The sequence below is a fragment of the Silurus aristotelis genome (genome assembly GCF_946808225.1).
Source record: "Silurus aristotelis genome assembly, chromosome: 20".
Lineage (NCBI taxonomy): Eukaryota > Metazoa > Chordata > Actinopteri > Siluriformes > Siluridae > Silurus > Silurus aristotelis.
Genome location: NC_139593.1, coordinates 17819000 through 17838259, shown reverse-complemented (window position 1 = coordinate 17838259; position 19260 = coordinate 17819000). Strand labels below are relative to the sequence as shown.

The following is a 19260-nucleotide window of genomic DNA, read 5'->3' as shown; positions in this document are numbered from 1 at the left end:
TGCGCTCGTTGACAGCCAGAGCGGACCCCGTGTTACCAGGATAATGTTCGAATAAAAAAACTGCATCTGGCGCATGCGTGTTAGTTCGAAGTGCCAGCGTAAAGTCAACTTCCACTGGGTAAAAAAAAAAAAGAATAATAATTGAAATATCAAGAGATTTTATATTGCACTTGGGAATCTGCGTGCATTTTTAATACTAATTGTATGCCCAGTGAAGTTTAAAAAAAAAAAAAAAAAAAAGATCACTCTGAGCCGTTACGTAATGCACACGTGATGCGGAAGCGGTCTTGATGGAGAGCGTTTTCGTGCGCGTACAACTTCTGTCGCGACACCACCACGCCTATGGTGTGCCACTGCGCATGCGCGGGGGAAAAAGGGCGGAAGGCGGTTCGGTTTAAACCTGAAGAGAAAGAAGTGTTGAGACGTTAACGGACGGAGGGAAGAAAAACAAGCGCGTATAGAAAACTCACGTTTAGTGAGAATTCGTGTATATTTAGGTACATTTAACACGTTTTCGAGTAAATACGATACAAGCCAATGTGTTAGTGGTGTATTTGGTGCAGTCACAGTGTTTTTATGGACAGTTGTAATAAAGAGCTCGTGCGTTTTCTCACTTCTCACTGGATTACTAAACGGATAAAAACAAACATTTTGTTGTTGTTTTTGTCGCTTTTTGCTCTTCTGTAGGTTCTCCAATGGAGCAGAAAGAGAAAAGCGGGTAAGTCCGAGCTTTCTAGCTCTTTTACAGTTCCATTTTCCCTCAGTACAGTACAGTACAGTTGAGTTGAGTTGATTTGAGTTGTGTATGAATGCTATTAAACTCATTATAAATTATTTTGTGTTCTGCATTTTACTGCAAGATGTCCTTATTTATAGATTTACAATGATCCAATGTATACACTGAGCAGCTAAGGGCCTCGCTTAGGGGCCCAGCCGTGACTGGGATTTAAACTCTCAATCTTCTGACCTAAAGACTAACATCTTCTGATCGAACTAATATTTACGTTAAGTTATAATGACTTTGGACTGCCGTTGACATGAATAGTTCTGCTTTTAGTCTCTTTAATGACTGAACATTGCACCTCAACAATAATAAAACTATAATAAACAGATCTTCGGTGCCACTCAGATGAGGATGAGGTTTTGAGTCTGGTTCCTCTCAAGGTTTCTTCCTCATGCCATCTCATCACCAACTCGCTCATTTATTGACACTAACATATAATAACTTACATTGATCTTGTTTATACAACTAAACAGCTATGGGGTATAGGGTCGTGCTGTGGCTGGGATTCGAACTCATGAACTTCAGATCTTATCTTCTGAGCTCCTCCTTCCTCACATGAGCGAACATGTTCATCATGCATTCTCATGTTAAAACCTCTAATAGTTTGTGGGAAGAAACTCCTCCAGCTCTCAGATTTGATGGCCGCAGACTAAACAAACAGTTACTGCGATGATTTGGGTCCTTGATGATCTTGATGATGGTCCTTGAGGAACCAGACTCAGAAGGGAATCCTCCTCATCTGGGTGACACCAAATGTCCATTCATTCTAGTTTGCTCATTGTTAAGGTCTTCTGTTCACTGATGCGAGTTTAAATGCAGAACTCTTCATGCCGATTGTATTCCTAAGCCTTTATTCAGACCTTCATGGATCTTTAGGCTGTTGGAACCATCCGTAGCAGTTTTACATATCTCCTACATCTCCTTCAGATGTCTAGAATTTCAAAATATTTCTTATTTGCTCCGATTCTCTTTGTTTTCAGTGTCCTTTAAATGTGACCAATGTGTTTTGTGTGTTCGCAGGCACGACCAAGACGGATTCTCTAAGAGAAGACTCTCATCAGTAGGTTCTCGGTTCGCATCTTTTCAGGAGCCACTTCAGATTTAGCACATTTATCAATTTAGGTTTTGTTTAGTTATTTAAGGTATAATAATTCTTATATTCTTGTATTAATACATTTTGAAAGTATGTTATGAGAAGTGTAAACACGTTCCAGTCTGAATTTAAAGCCTGCTGACAATAACAAAGTGACAACATTAGAAATGATAAATATATAAAAATTTGACTGAATTACACAGAAGTTACAGAACAATAACACGTTGTAAACAGCTGTAAATAATAAAACCCAATGTTGACACAGGAAAGTGACCTGAGTGGGTAGTGACGTGTCTGAATTAGTTAAAGTAGTAACATGGTAAGTACAGAATTATGGGACTTGCATGTGGAAACTACTTAAAGACCAGCTGTTAGATGTAATCTAGATTACTGCCTCATCACCACGGGGAGAAATAACCAACTACTGTTTAAGTGTTAAGTGTCTTTAGTAATAGCAAAGCTACAGGGTGTTGGGGATAATTTCACTTTGCTGTGTGCAGGGTCCAAAAGTATTAAAATATTAACTATAATAGATTTTTGCAGCATCTTTTCTGTTGTATAATAGTTTTTATCGGCATCAAAATGTAAACAATCTAAAATGCTAATTGTGGTATATTTAAATGTTGGGAAAACCTCCCAGTAAACTCTCATCAGGCAGGTCAACAACTGTGTTTAGGAATAACAATTCCAGACTGAAATCTATTCTTTGACTCCTTAAACCCTGTGGTAACATTCAACCATGGGCTTTTTTTTTTTTTTTTTAACAGCCCACTTTGGATCTGAATATAAATGTCATCGATGCCTACAATGGAAAAATGAAGGGTACAATAGATTCAGCACTTCCAGCTCACAATTTAAAGCCAAAAACTGTAGCAAAACTACTCTCGGATAGAACAACAAATGTGTGTGTAAGAATTACAGAGCAAAACCTGTGCATGGTCTTCAGAAGAACCAGAGACCCTTATCACAGAATGTCTGATGTATGCTAAATAATATCTGGATAAGTCATTATTGTGGACTGATGATGTACAACACGAAACTCTTTGGCCATAATTTACAAAGGTGTGTCAGAAAGTAAAAAAGGAGCGGCATTGAATGAAAAAATGAACAAAAACAAAACACCCCACCAGTAAATGCAGGGTGAATCTATTATGGTTGTGTGGAAGCCTCAGGCACAGGAAACATTACACTGGTGGGTAAAAAATGGATAGTTAGATTTGTTCAATAACATTTTATTATCCCAACATTGCAACAGTTTTTCATTGCAAATGTTTATTATTTTAAAAAAAAAAAGATGCCACAGAAAACCTCAGTATTTTCTGGAATGACTCTCGCAGTCCTTTAAAAAAAAAAAACATAAAAAAATATATTGATTTCAAGCTTGAAAAAAGGGAGAGTGGGGAAAATGTTCATTAAGCATGAATAAACTGACATGAAAATGTTTGCAAGTTGAAATATCTGGCAACGGAGGTGCTACGTCATATTTAGTTAGGCATCTAAACTTTTGCAGATGCCACAATTAGTATTTATTTTTTCTATAAGTGACCTTATTAAAGCTTTTAGCTTTGCAGAGGGCGGACCCTTTTCCCACTTTTAGTTTTGAACCCTGTACTAAACACATGCAGGATAACAACAAAAAAAAAAATATATATATAACCATATAAAATATATAAATCAATAATAAGTATACATTTTACATGAAATATCTCCAGTGTGTACTTAACTGAACTGTCCAACAGGTGGCGTTATTGCTTAGCTACATTAACAGTATTATATCGGGTCCCATGTGAAAGTTTTCCTTATATTTTTAACTGAAGTTCTTACAGTTCTGAAAGTCAGCCAGTATATTACAGTAATGAGTAAAAAAGCTGGGCATGTTTGTTACATGTCCTTCTGATTATGAGCAAACTTTTATTGGAATTGGAAGGTCATAGGTTCAAATCCCAGCACCACCAAGCTGCTACTGCTGGGCCCTTGAGCAAGGCCCTTAATCCTCAACTGCTCAGTAGGTTGCTCTGGATAAAGGTGTCTGCTAAAATGCCATTAATGTAAATGTATATGCAGCAATGGCAAAGATAGGAACCATGCTGTCATGTTCTCAAGGCTAAAGACATTAACCTCCAAAAGTCTGTACATGTCATACATCAGTCGCATCTGGTACACAGCGATGTGCTTCTAAATCTAACATCAATAGCTTAAAAGTCATATCAGATGATGTCTGGTTTTATTGTAGCGCTTGCCCTATGCCCTTCTGTAAATCCTCCATGTCTTCAGAAATGACTGGAGATACAAGCCTACAGTTATCCAGTCTATTATTTGGAAATTAAGAAAATTATGACTCAAATTTGAGATGGTCTGCTGGAAGAAAAATGGGAGATGATTTTTATTAAGGGTTCCATGGAGTAGAAACGAAGACACGCAGACCCTAAAAACTTTTTACCGCATTCTTTTTATAGAAACCACTGACATTTCTTCCCTTCTCCAATGACGTCCATGCCCCCAACAGCCCACCCCACCCCCAAGCACTGCCTCAGCCTCATGCAAACTACAAGGTTTTAGCCCCAGTCAGGGATTGTGGCAGTAACCAGTTCTTTTATTTGACTGTTTTCTTTTTGTCGTTTTATTTCGCATCTTTAGTCCACAGCAAAGTCATTTTGCAACCTAGTTTCAGAAAGTCCTGATTAGTTAAGCAACCCGTCGTGACTTGGTTCATCTGTAACTACAACAGGCCTGTGTTTGTACATCGATTATTTATGAGCGTGTTTTTCCAACAACATGAAATCTTCCAAATCCACTTGTTTGCTGTAACTGTTAATGCGTATGAGGCAGGTGTTTCCTGTAAATGATAGTGAGATTAAACTGGCACTTTTTTAACTCGGAGATAAAAAAAGGGATTGTCAGAAAATACGTATTGTATTTGCATGTTTAATGTTTTGTATTGTAGATTGCTTACACTGATGTGTGAGCCCAGAAAACAAGCCAAACAAATCATAAATTTAATGAAATGCCTTTGGATCGGACTCAGACTGGATGCGTTGTTCCTGCACATTTACTAACAACAGTTAAATGTACACGTTTGAGCTTTTTTTTTTTTTTTTTTTTTTTTTTTTTTTTTTTTATGGATAATGTCTTCACAAGATTAGGAACAATTTTGTCTATAGGGATATTCGTCTACATCTTTATTTCCTTTATTTTAAAGCTTAAAGACAAAAGGTTTTATTTTGAAAGTTTACGCTTTAAATACAGCTGCATAGAACGACTAAGTGTGATTGGAAGGTCCTCATGCACACAACCTGTGACTGTGACTGTGTCCAATACAGATCCTCAAGGCTCCGCGGCCGTCTATGAAAGTGTTTGGAAATGAACAGGATGAAAACCAGGTGATTATGATGTAATATTATAAGAGCTGTTCTGTATGTTTATTATATATTATTTGCTTGTTAATGTTGTTTATTCACACTTTACCCTCTCACATCCTCCAGGAGGAAACGAGACCGGTCGAAAAACCACGACGGTCACGAAGAGTCAGTTTTGCCACCACAAATAATATTCATGTCTTCCCGAAGTACGTTGATCTAGATACATGTTAACTATAGATTGTGTGTGTGTGTGTGTGTGTGTGTGTGTGTGTGTGTGTGTGTGTGTGTGAAATCAAATGTATATTTGTCACATACATACAGAGTATGACATGCAGTGAAATGCTCTGTGTGTGTGTGTGTGTGTGTGTGTGTGTGTGTGTGTGTGTGTGTGTGTGTGTGTGTGTGTGTGTGTGTGTGTGTGTGTGTGTGTGTGTGAAATCAAATTTATATTTGTCACATACATACAGAGTATGACATGCAGTGAAATGCTCTGTGTGTGTGTGTGTGTGTGTGTGTGTGTGTGTGTGTGTGTGTGTGTGTGTGTGTGTGTGTGTGTGTGTGTGTGTGTGTGTGTGTGTGTGTGTGTGTGTGTGTGTTAAACCAATCATGATGAATATCTGTTGTTTTGGTATTTAGAGACCTCAAGGCTGATCCTGTGTTGGCTTCCATCCAAAACTTAACAGGTGGTAAGTGTTTAATTGAGTTTTTCCCCCCAGACTTTTGCTGTTGTTTGAGGTCAGTATTAAAATGTATCATATTAAAGTTGATCATTTCTATCAATACAAAAACTTCGACAGTTTGAAAGTGGAACAAAACTGTTCCTCTGTTCATCCAATTACGAGTTACACTGATCTTATCATTATTGAGTGCATGATCCTGGAATAAATATTGTTTAAAGACTAATCCCTGAAAGAAACTTCCTCTTGTGTTAACATAATCTTCATAAATGCTGGTTATTTCAGAACAATGTTTATGAATTGTTTTAAAATGTTATTGAGAAATATTACATTTATATTTGCATTATATTTCCTTTTCCTTTTAATTTGCTTTAACAGGAGCCAGTGATGGACAGAATGAGAAGTAAGTCGTCACATTCTCCTTAAGATATAAACCATTTCTAGAAGGTTTCATGGTAACTTGGATATTTGTCTCACTGTAGTGCATCATGAAATTACTTCTATAAAACTATAAATCATATTGAGTTATACTCAAATATGAGGCAACATTATAGAGTTATATACATATAACATTTTCTACACGTATCTGACTTCTCATCTATAATATCCTCTGTCCTACCACAATAGTTATTTCGATTATTTCACTCAAACCAGCTTCCTACTAATTAAAATTTATAACACTCTTATTTGGATTTTATCTAATGTACATTCTTTTTATCAGGATGCAGTGTTTGGATACCAGTGAAAAGCATGAAATTATGGGTGAGTGGTAATCTTTTTTCTCTCAGATATTATTAGTTAAGGATGTCAGGTGCTGTGAAAGACCCCTTATTTCCAGTGAAGGGAAATTTGAATGCTTCAGCACACTGAGACATGTTGGACCATGCTATGCCTCCAACTTTGTGAAACAGTTTGGGGAAGGGCTTTTTCTATTTCAGCATGACCGTGCCCCAGTGAACAAAGCAAGGTCTATTAAGACATAGTTGGATGAGTCTGGTGTGAAAGATCTTGACTGGCCATTGCCCTGGCCTCAACCACTTTAAACACCTTGGGGATGAACTTGAACAGAGATCGCTGGCCAGAACATCTAACATCAGCTCACTAATGCATCTCCAAATGTTCTCATATAAACACTCCAAAAGCCTTTCCAGAAGAGTGGAAGCTGTAGCTACAAAAGGGATCAACTCCACATTTATGTCTAATTTTCGAATGTGATTAATAACAGCTGCTGATGGTGTAATGGTCAGGTGTACAAATACTTTTGTCCAAGTGCATTTTGGCTACAATGTTAGATAGGTTTACAGATCTGTTTACAGTGAATGTGCAAATAATCAGCAGTGTTTGTAGGAGAATACATGAATATTCTTACAAGCTTAATTCATCTACAGTGTCCTGTAGGTTTAGACCATGATCATGATTTCCTCACATGGTCCTTACCCATATTTTGCAATTCCAGGATTGGACTCCATGCTGACCAATTCCATCCATTTTATACATGACAAGGTGAGTTAATAAGATGGCCCATCTTATCAAGCTGAATCTTTACAGTGAATTTTCAACAGTGTCCTACAATCATTAATTTGACAACGGCAACTTCTTGTTGGTTTATCGTTGCTCTAGTGGATAACGGAGTGACCATGGATGCTTTGGTACTGTTTCGCCAGCAATAGTTTCAAAGCCAATCGAGGGCAATGCAAACAGAAAAATTAATGTTCCTGATTGTTTTGGGTTCCTTTATTAAAATCGCCTTTCTTATTCCTTCATTCTTAAATTCTTTTATAGGAGAATTTTTTCCCTGCACCATTTCTACCAGCTGATTCTGTGGACAGAACTGTGATCCTTGGGGAGAACACTGGGTTCATGGACATGACTTGCAGTCAAACGATTGCAATTGACACTGAGAACGAATTTGATCCAGAACTGACCTTAAACATGTCCAGCGTTGTTGAACCTCACAAGCTCAACAGTCAGAATAAAAAAGATGCGGTGCGTTCGGGATTTGGCGATTTTCTCGCTAGTTTGTCGAAGACAAGTGGCCAAAATTCAGCTTCGTTTCCAAAGAAACCTAGTGATCATTTCGCCGTGGAAAATACAAAAACAGACAAGGAGAGCGTTCTACCAAGTTGTTTGCGCAAGAGTGCTCTCTATGAGAGGGACAGCATGGACATGACCAGTGTTCACACTGCTATGGTAGAAAAAAGAGAGGTTTTTCCGCATTTTCCTTATCCTCTAGGTGAAAGTCGTAAAAGCATAAATGCCTTTACGAATTATTTCGATGACATGGAGCTCACTCGTAGTCAAACTGCTACTATCAACTTTAAAGGTATGGGAAATGCAAATCAGAGCCTGTCTTATGCGGATCAAAAGAAATGTACATTTGTCTGTGATGACGACAGCGAAATGATCATGACAGAAGTTTTGGATGTTCAAGAGCAGTTATCTGAACAAACCAGAGCTGACCGTTTTCAGACTAACGTCTCATTTGCACCGGTGGCTGATTCTGATGACATGGAAATAACGCAATCACAACCCGTAGTCCCTGAGACCAAATATGTGGGAGAACCTTTTTCAAACTTGAGTAAAGTTTCATCCTTTCTGTCTTCCACTACTGCTGACAGAATGATGATGGATACAACACAGACAGGAAATATAACTCGATATGCCTCCGCAGACAGCAAAAGTGAACAGGGCAAAAGAAATGTGACTCTGGCAACAAATAGTATACTTCAGGATCAGAGTGACTTCATGGATTTGACCTGCCAAGCCTCAACTGGCATCTTGTCTACTCATCCAGACGATTCTGTATCTACAGGAGGCAGTAAAATGGCTTTAATCGCAAAACATATTTCAACAACAAATTCGAAACCACTGGCGTCCTTTATGCTGCAGTCATCAGACCCGTCAGATGTGAAGAGGGCTGATCTTTTTAAAAGTGAACTTTCACACACTCGCATGGTTGATGATATGGAAATTACACAGTGCCATACAGTATGTGATCTGGAAATGACACAACATACAGTATGTAATATGGAAATGACACAACATACAGTATGTAATATGGAAAGGACCCTTTGTCAGACAGTTGAGACCAAAAGCTGTGAGGACTATAAACCATCTGAAAGATCAAAGAAAAGGTTATCAATTATGTCACCATCTTGTGGACCTGAAGCTATGACCCATGAACACACTGGGCACATGGAACTGAGTATATCTTCATTTCTAAAGCGATCAAAAACTGAGAACTCTGTGGGACCTACAGCACAGAGGTCTCTTAACCAGGATCTGCTGTTTCAGCAGGGCACGGTTTCTGCAGTACCTTCCATTCATGATGATATGGATCTGACCAGATGCAAGACTATTACCATCAACCCAAAAACAAGTCCTTCAAACAAGGCACCATGTGCGTTATCTTCTAAACCTACCATAGACAGAATAAAGAGGTCTGAAGAAATCTTTAAGCAGCTTGGGACAGTGTTCATCTCTCCAGCTGTAGACTGCAAATTGCCAGTTGCAGGATTTGCTTCGGGTGCTGGAAATCGCGTCGATATTCCCAAAGAGGAAACATCAGATAAATCTGGAATGGACTTGGCCAAGGGTCAGACAACTGAAAACAAAAACTATAAACCTTCAAGTTCTAGCAACATAAATGTGTATGTGCCACTTAATTCAACGGTCACAAACATGGAATCCTGTGAGGAAGACTGTAATATGGAAATGACTAGAGCTTTTACGGTGCCCTTGGAGGACCAGTACAATGTTGCATTGAATCAGGAACAGATAGCAAGAGAAACTGTGGAGCCTGTGCCTGTATTCACTGACCAGACAATAAAAGAACTGGACCATACTTTGCAGATAAGCAACACAACTGTGTCATGTACCAAAAAATCAGGCTGTGTTTTAGAGTCTGATATTGACACTTTAAGAGAAGAACATTCAAGCTCTGTTATATCCAGGCGAAGGAGTATGGCAGATCTACACAAGAAAATCAAAAGAATTTCACAGTATATTAGTGAGCCAGATGAAATGTTGCCTGGAAGTGTTACAGCACCTCTGATTCACTTCTCAGTGGAAAAAGATTCAGAAATAGATGCTTTACAACCTTCAATGGAAACTCAACTGTTCGAAAACAGAACGAGTTTGGCCCATAAAGAGTGCACCACACCATTCAACCTCAAGAATTCTCTTATGGCGAGACTGTCAGTTGGGGCCATCGTCCCAAAATTCCCTCCACGTGTAAGATCTGCGAGTCCAAATGAAACGGAGCCCAAAAGCCCTTTTGACCTTCAAGGTGTTCAGCTGCAGACATTTGTCAGTGCTGATATTCAAAATGAAAGCTATGAAAGTGATATCATGGATGAAGTCCTTGCTGAAGCAGATTTCTCGGGCTCTTTGGTCTCCAATCTGTGCAAAATGAAAGAGCAAGACATCATTCCAGAGGTTCATTTGAATCAAGATGCTATTGCATATGATCACATGGAGTCTGTAATGCAAAAAAGCCAATCTGAGAAAACGCCACCTGAAGTCAAGGATGCAACCGTGAAGAACACCAGTGAAAAAATGGTAAGATGTTTGTGTTTTACTGTATAATCATTTTCTGTGTGTCTTTAGAAGTTAAGATTGGTATAACATTGTACAATATATTTAAATGTACTTTTATTTCTACTACTTTAGACAAACATACACTTATAAAGAACATATTCATTTTGATCACCAAATGATCTGCGTTAAGCTGCTTTGAGACAATGTTCATTGTTGAAATCGCAATACAAATAAAAATGAACTGAATTACTTTGTTGGCTGTGTGCAGTGGGACAGCACTTATTCAGCTCAGAAGGTCCAAACTCATGTAAAGATAACAGATGACACCAACTCCAGCAGCAACTCCACCATGATGAAATGTGAAGGAATCTCTGAATTAAGTGAGTTTAAGACGAATCTAAATATAACGGTGCTGAAAGGTTTGTTTAAGATTTATAGATTAATGTAAACTGCAATGTTTCCTTTGTTTAACAGCCCTGAGAAACTCGCAGCTCGATTCCCAGATTGAGGGCACAATGGATCACGAGTTTGATTTCTACAAGGTGAACATATTTACTTTATTTAATTATTCAGTACAGTTAGAGACGGTGTGTGGTTAAATAAATTAAATATTGAGACCAGTTTATTCTGTACAAATAACAGATACATAACCAATACAAATCAATGCATTTACTAAACCTGGCTGGTTTTTTCTTCTTTTAAAGAAACTTGAAGAGGGAAGTGTTACAGTGAACGAGTTCCTAACACACTTTGGTGCTAAATTTGTAATCCATCGATCAAGACCCAGCTCTGTTCCTGACAATGTAAGCTCTTCGTATTTCAACCAGTATGGCATGTTGGCATGCGCGTGTGTGTGTGTGTGTGTGGGGGGGGGGGGGGGGCAGCATGGGTTGTTACCAACATCTGTTAATAACTAATTAATTAATTAACATCATTGTTAATTAATTGTAATTTTTTTATTTGACTGTTAGTCAATAATTAAGGTAGTAGAAGAACTTGAAAAGCCTCCCACATAATTAAAATCCCATATATGGGAGCATTTCATTGATGTTACTTTTCTTGTAATAAATGGAAAGCAAATGATTTGTCTCCTCCGCTTTTCTTGCTGATCTGAAAAATGATCCGATCTGTGACTCAAAAACCATAATGTGAGCCGAGCTGCATGTTTTGTGATCCGTCGCACCACTAAAAGTATATATTAATAATCACTTTGCGCTTTTCTGTTACAGCTGAGAGCTGCACAGACTTACACAATGGAAGAATTGCTTACAGAAAAATACATACACCGCCCTAAGCAAAAAGTCTATGAAATGGATTGTCAGCAGCTCGCAGAAACGGTTGAAGGGTGTGTAAAGACATGCATATCACAATTTAATTATTAATTTCTGCCGCCACCAGACTTATAGGATTCTGACTAAAATATGAACTTCTGACTTTAATGAAATGACAGATTTAAAATCCAGATGGCAGATCAAGAAAAACCTCTGAGAAGTATCAATCCATCACTGCACAAAGATATTTGTGTCTTCTCAAAAGAGCAGGTAATGTTTCATTTTCTACAATGTTTTAAAAACTGATCAGTACATTTTTATTACAGTACAATAAATATATATTTTCTCATTTAGCTGGATATTAGGGATGCAACAATACAGTGAGCCCACGGTTCAATACATACCTCGGTTTTTTTAACCACGGTTTTCGGTTCGGTTCGGTTCTGATGGCTTAACACATAAAAGTGCGGATCGAGTGTTTTTATAAGATGACAAAGGCCCGCATCTGTTGAGGGACTGTTGTTTTTTGGAGGACTTTATTACCTGCTCTGCTTTCCTGCCTTCAGACATCGATATTGCTGGGTGATGGCGCCGCAGATGTGCAATCATATTGGAAGTGTTTCCGTTTGAGTAGGCTACACGTGTAAAACAATGCTTGCAGACAGTCATTTTTTTGTTTACCGTTTTTTCTTCCTCGGCATTATACTCAACAGCAAAACCGAAATGTCTCCACACCACAGATTTAAAAAACGCTGGCGCCTCCTCGTACTGTAGCCTCACTTCACCACCGCTCGCCATGTTAAAGTGTGGAATGATGGTTCAGCGCCCCCTAACTTTAGAGCATAGTGATGAAACATTTACTCGCAGGGAGGAGTTTCCTCATCTCAGCTCGTAGTCAATTCGGAGAGAAATAAAAAGCACATAAATTATTAAAACGTAAAACCGTGGATGTCGTACCGAACGGTTCAATATTATATTGACAATTGTGGCATCCCTACTGGATATTATAATGAACTTGTTCTAGTAAATGTTCTATATCTTACAGCTGCAACAATTCGGGGCCAAGCTGAAGGAACGAAGAGTTTATTTCCGAAAACGAAGCAAGGCACTTTCCCATCAAATGAAGGAAAACTTGTATTCAGAGCTTTTAAAAACAACACGGGTGAGAAGATACCTTCTTTGTATTTTGTGCACTTGGATGGTCCTCTAATCATTTATCATTTAGAAATCATCAGTAATTGTGTGGACTTTTGTTCCTCCAATAGAAAATGAGTTTTTATTGGTTTTATTTTTATAATTATGGTTGTGGAACATATGCGCAAATGAGCTCATCACTAAAAGCTAAAACTATTCAACACAAAGATTATTTTCCTACTCGTCACAGTTTGTTCGCTTGGGATTTATGCTTTCCTTCTGACGTCTGTATTTTAATAACTTTCTCTGTGATTTACTTTGAGTCATGGCTGCACAGAAACATTGCACAGTACCCAGAACAAGCAGGTTTAATGTCCAGGCTTTTTATTCATTCTCATTATTCATTTTAGCTTTACATCTAGGTTGAGCTTTGTTTAATGTTCACAGAGCTGGGTAAAGTATCTGCTGAACTAAAAGCAAAGTATTTATTATTATTATTATTTATTTATTTATTTTTTAGTTATATCTTTGATGGTTTACTATAAAATATTGCGTAGTTAAAAAAAATGATAAAGGATTTTGCTGCTAACTGAAACTCTCTGATGATAAAGTTTGTTTGGTTTGCTGTTTTTGTAAAAGAAGAAAAAATACATCTTTTATTTTAATCATTTTTTGACAGTTGTTGCAATATATATATATATATATATAATGTGTATGTTAAATTTATGCTGATAAATTAATCAAGAATTCTGGGGAAACTATTGAAATTATGTGTATATAATGACTCGTAAGATTTCTTTTTAAAAGCAGATTTGATTTCTGAATGCATGAAAATGTGTTTATTTAGAGTGAATATTTCCTGTCATTTTCAGGAGGCGAAACGGAGCCTGATGTCTAAAATTGAGGAGACTACTGAGATGTTAAAAGACCTAGATGGCTGTATAAATGACTTGGAGTCCGGTATGAGATTTATGTATTTTTTTATTTTGTTTGTTTTTGTGTTAGAGCAGGTCGTGGTGCGTGTTTTTAAAGCTGCTGATAAATACACGGTTTAAGTGCGTGGAAAACTTTAAGCTGATTTTCCAGAGACAAGAAAAGCACATCATGATAGCGTGTGAGATTTAATAAATAAATTTGAGTGAGAATAATTGAGTTTGAATAAACAAATAGTTTCCTATAACCTGCTGTAACGCGACCACTGCAGAGGGATTATTCCAGCACACTGTATTTGTATTTTAATGTAATATGGCAATAAAATGCACTAAATGGGTTTTGTTTTCACACATTATTGTGTGCAATTTCAGCAATAAAAATTTAAATCAAATGTTTCTGAAAAAAGAAGTTAATTTTTAGGGACTCGTATTATTTTCTCTTATTTAGTATTTCACTTTAATATAAAAAAAAAAGGTAACTGATTAATTGATTAATTGAAGGAATAATTGTTAGAATACTTGATTATGAAAATAATTGATAGCAGCAGCTATTATTTATTAATAAATACTATATTAGGGCTGTGCTTAGTTTATGCTGATTAAATAAGAATTTTGTATATAACGTGTACAGATATAATAAAACTTATGCATGTCTTAAAAAACAGAGTTGATTGGGATGAATCACATCGCTATGGGAGACCAACATTCTCTCACCCGACTCGGACCTGTTTTGAAGGCAAAGCAGGAACAACTTGATGCCCTTAATTCAGACATTACTGAGAAAGAAAAGTATGTATTGTTTAAATAAAAATCATTTCTATCTGAAACTGCTGAATGGGACGTATAATTAAGTCTTCCAGGTTCTCTAATCAATTTATTACATTTTTAGTCAAATCTGTAAACTTGAACTTCAAGCTCAGTCTTTGGAAGACACACGGGACAAAGTCCAAGTTGAAACCCGGGAACTTAAATGCCATGCAGGCAATCTGAACAGGTATGTGGCCATTTCTCAAACCTTTTGTGGCATGGGATGGACTGTAATTCCCTCCTTTCTAAAGTTCCCCTCCCACCTAAATATCCTGCTCTTACTGTTTGACCTCCGAGATACATAATCTGGCCTGGGATTTTAACTGGAAGATCTTGTCATTGAGCCTGTAGCACCACTGTAAGATGTTTACATCAGATAGGGTTTTGTCTCGAGTGTTCCTTAAAGAAACAGGGTTTCCACTAAACTGGGAAATATAAACACTACTTAGACCTAATTTGTATTATGTGTTTATATAATCAGCCAAAACAAATTGGTCATCGTAAATCGGCCATCGGCTGCCCTGATTTCTAAATATCGGCATCGGCCGGAGAAAAACCCGTATCGGTCACCGTCTATTCTACACAACAGCTACATAGCACTGAGCCATTTCCCACCAACCAAAAATACACAGCTAGCAGGAATCGTGTTGATCAGAAACAAAGAAAGAAAGAAAACTGAAATGATCATATGGTCAGTCCTGTGCTTGTCCTTTTACTCATGGTCACAGAATGATCATCAATACACTTAGTTTTGATTGTTTATTACTGTTCATTATCAGTATACAACACAGTGTGCAATCCCACTATTCATTAGCACCCAGAAGACGACGAGTTCTTCTCTTGGTTTCCTTCCTAAAATCTCATGCTTGCTCATTTTGGAGCTCATTTGAAGTCTTTTTTTAATCACTATACAAGTAGAAATTGATCAGAATTAACAACAGGGTATGTACCCTGATGAATATTTCAGTCTTTGGCAGCATTTATAGTAATTGTTTGTTTGGTTACAAAAATAACCGTGTAACTGTTTAACCGAATTTAAATCTGGCAGCTGACCGCCACATGCCATTCCTTATAGTCAGCTCTCTGGAGTAATGCATTTCAGTAGTTTATTATACATCATGTGGTGCACTTTTAGGTAAAAATAACCCCTAGCTAACCAGAAACAAGATCATAAACTATTCTAAAAGTCCGACACCTTGGTTGAGTCAAAACTCGGACACTTTTGTGTGTAGAACTTGATTTCAGTTTTCTAAAATGATTACTAAAACCTGAGACGTTGGTGATTCTTTCTCTTCTAGTCTGAATGAGTGGCGAGTCTTTCCTGGGAATAAAAATGGCCTTGTTTTTACTTTTCTACACGACACTGTGCAGCTGGAAGTGAAACACAAACATGCTGCTGGTAAGATTACTAAACCACCCAAAAGTGACCAAGATCAAGCGTGTTCTGGTTGAAGTTTATTCTGAAATACTGCACATCATAATTCTATGTAACACCAGTTTTATATATATATATTTTTTGTTTTACAAGGAAAGGAATGCGTGCAAGACCAGGATGTGGACATCGCGTTCACATTTCTACTGAATAGTAAGAATTGTGTGGCCTTAAAGAAAACCTTTTTTAATTACAATTTTTAAATGATGAAGGAAATGAAAAGATTTTTTTAAATGCACTCATTTTATATATATACCGTATGTACACACACTGACTAGGCATAACATTATTTCATTATGAGCAGTGAAGTGAAAAACACTGATTATCTCTTCATCATGGCACCTGTTAGTTTGTGGGATTTATTAGGCAGCAAGTGAAGATTTTCTCCTCTTAGTTGACGTGTTCGAAGCAGGAAAAATGGGTGAGTGTAAGGATTTGAGCGAGTTTGACAAGTGCCAAATTGTGACGTCTAGACGTCTGGGTCAGAGCATCTCTAAAACTGCAGCTCTTGTGGACTGTTCCTGGTCTGCAGTGATCAGTGTCTATCAAAAGTGCTCCAAGGAAGGAACAGTGGTGAACCGGCGACAGGGTCGTGGGAGGCCGAGGCTCATTGATGCACGTGGGAAGCGAAGGCTGATCCGTGTGGTCCGATCCAACAGACGAGCTCCTGTAACTTAAACTTCTAAAGTTAATGCTCTAAGGGTCAGGACAGTTTTAGCAGCAAAAGGGGGCCTAAACAATATTAGGCAGGTGGTTATAATGTTATGCCTGATCAGTGTGTGTGAGTGTGTGAATATAAAATGAATAATTATGGATGTGTGTAAGTATATAATTTTACCATTTTTCCTCTTGAAGCTGAAAGCTCACAGCCAAGTGCAGTCATGATCCACAAACTGCTCACAGAAAAAATCAACTCTCAAACAACATGGATGCAAAAGTACTCAACAACTCAGAGCATACCAATGGTAAATATTAACTGGCAATATAAATGGGCGCTCTATACAGAAATAATATATAACATTATTCACTATACGTTTTTTTTTTTTTTTTGGCTTAAACTAAATATATGGAACATTTGACTTTGCATTATTATGGAAAGAATTGTTTAGATTTTGTACAGTGCCGTATACACTGGGTGTGAAATCTGCATTTATTCACACACGTTAAAATTATTTATTACAATGCTTCTTTCTTTTTCACATTTTTATTTACATTATAATAATAGGCTGTGTATGAAGTTACTGGGAGAAAGCTGGTTGTTCTATGTGAAATCGGACATCGAGCACCCCCATATAACCAGTATGGCATGATCCTCGTTTCATTTACACCTCTAAAGATTCAGCTGTGAGACTGGTAGTTGAATCAGGCTTTTCCTATCGAATGCATCACCTTGTAGCCACAATTACTATACATTTATGGCATTTGCAGACACGCTTATCTAAAGCGACTTGCATTTAGTCATTTTATCCAACTGGGCAGTTAAGGGCCTTGCTCAAGGGCCCAACAGTAGCATGCTTAGTAGTGTTGGGATTTGAACTCATGACCACTGAGCTACCACCTCCCCCATCCATCTGATCATGGCTACTTCCAGCAATGTGTCATTTCTCCAAGCATATATTAGAGTTTTGTCCAACTGATTTAGTAAACATTACTGAGTTCAGTATATTCCACTGGCCTCCTCAGTCACCAGCTCTAAAACCAGTAGAGTACATTTAGACTGGTGAAATGGGAGATGCATAGAGTGAACGTGCGTCTGGAAAAGGTGCAGCAAATATATGATGTAATCGTGACAAAATAGTCTACAATCTTAAAGCAATATTTGCAAAAAAAACCAAAACGCAATATTTGCAAAAAAAAACCAAAACGCATAAAAATAATAACAAATGACAAAAAAACTCTCAGAATTCATGTTTTTCTATGAGAGTTTCCTATAAGAGTCACGTATTTGCATCCAATTACTGCATACAAACAAATAATGTATTATTGTTTGTAATGCAGGTTAAGTGATGGTTTAAGTGCTTTGTGAAGACTTCAGTGTCCGTATGGAGAAAATGGCAGCAACAAGCCACAGTACTGATGATCTCTTCTCTGTAATGTCTTTGTGTTTGCTCCTACAATAGTTGCTGCATGATGTCAGTTTGGTGGTGAGTCGACTTCGACTCTTGGGGGAAGAAATCCACAGGCTGGAAAAATGGGGAGGTTTGAGGCTTGGAATCCTGCACATAACATGTGTGGATACACAGTAAGTAACATTTATTTGTGGAAATAATTACCTGCAGATGGTATTTGTTAGATTTATACTTAAAAAAAAAAAAAAAACGAACGGTTTTATTGGGTGCATGTTAAAGAAGTTATTTAATTTGTTAAATGCTGCTGGAAAATCAGCTTTTTGTCTTAAAGGGTAATTAATCAAATATTTTTTTTTAAAGTAAAGCAGCTTCCACATAATATGGAATCTTTTAATTGTGTTAGATGATAATAACAGCTGTAGAATGGATTTAGAACAATTGACGAATTAATTGAATGAAATGTCACAAATGCAATTTCACTTTGTGTTTCTTTGCCAGAACTTTTTGTAGCTGAAATGATTGTGATTTATTTTGTTCCTGCTAGAGTTGACGTTGTGTTCTCCAGTGTCAGGGCATTTGTAAAGTTTGAGCTAAGCCTGGCTGTTACACCGGATTATCCTTTCAGTTCCCTGCAACTGCAGAAATTCCAAAATCACATTGGTGACACGAGGTTTGGAATAATTTCTACACTCAAAGTATTATTTAAGTATTTTTTTTCTCTTTCTTATGTGAAATATCTCCTTTACTATGTTTTTTCACAGCCTGGAGCAAATCAGGAACATTGTGTCCTCTGTACGACCGTCCAAGTTCTATCTGACCACAGTCCTGAAGAGGATTCATTCTAATCTGCTGAGATCGGACCTGTGATCTTTTTTTATGTTTATTCGTATAAAAATAACTTGCAGCTGGTGACTCCTTTCTGAATTGTTCATGAAGTAGTGAGCAGAATGTTAATAAAGGGTTAGACTTTATTACTGATTTGTTGTCAATGTTCTGTTTCATTTTGTCGTAATTCACTCGGTCTACTCCTCTGATCAGTTTTATATGAAACATTAAAGACCCAAATCCAGCACTATTCCTCAAAGTTTTTATCCCTACCAATAATCTGTAAACCAAAATATTCAGTAGCTGATTTTGTTTATGTTTATTGTTGATGTTGAACA

At 37.3% G+C, this 19260-nt stretch overlaps 1 protein-coding gene across 3 annotated transcripts; it reads left to right on the top strand.

Moving 5' to 3' along the window:
• The first annotated feature begins 99 nt into the window (after window positions 1-99).
• On the top strand, window positions 100-19075 carry knl1 (kinetochore scaffold 1). 3 transcript variants are annotated; one of them, XM_083522263.1, is made up of 25 exons: window positions 100-118; window positions 688-718; window positions 1805-1844; window positions 5198-5257; window positions 5360-5442; window positions 5873-5922; window positions 6292-6316; window positions 6635-6675; window positions 7370-7416; window positions 7696-10473; window positions 10721-10832; window positions 10927-10994; window positions 11157-11255; window positions 11682-11797; window positions 11903-11993; window positions 12769-12885; window positions 13730-13817; window positions 14455-14578; window positions 14679-14783; window positions 15895-15995; window positions 16125-16181; window positions 16884-16993; window positions 18149-18270; window positions 18642-18767; window positions 18859-19075. In XM_083522263.1, the coding sequence occupies exons 2-25, from the start codon at window positions 696-698 to the stop codon at window positions 18962-18964; spliced, it is 4689 nt and encodes a 1562-aa protein (XP_083378389.1). In that variant the 5' UTR covers window positions 100-118; window positions 688-695; the 3' UTR covers window positions 18965-19075. The 3 variants fall into 3 exon arrangements, with proteins under 3 accessions (XP_083378389.1, XP_083378388.1, XP_083378387.1); XM_083522262.1 differs by lacking the exon at window positions 100-118 and adding an exon at window positions 332-493; XM_083522261.1 differs by lacking the exon at window positions 100-118 and adding an exon at window positions 332-497.
• The last annotated feature ends 185 nt before the right edge of the window (window positions 19076-19260 follow it).

What these genes read in the sequence shown, in the direction of transcription:
- knl1 (XM_083522263.1), top strand. Translation starts at nt 696, where the DNA reads ATGGAGCAGAAAGAGAAAAGCGG. An exon ending in CATGCAGGCAATCTGAACAG is followed by an intron (nt 14,784 to 15,894) that starts GTATGTGGCCAT and finishes TTTCTCTTCTAG; the next exon opens with TCTGAATGAGTGGCGAGTCT. An exon ending in AATCACATTGGTGACACGAG is followed by an intron (nt 18,768 to 18,858) that starts GTTTGGAATAAT and finishes GTTTTTTCACAG; the next exon opens with CCTGGAGCAAATCAGGAACA.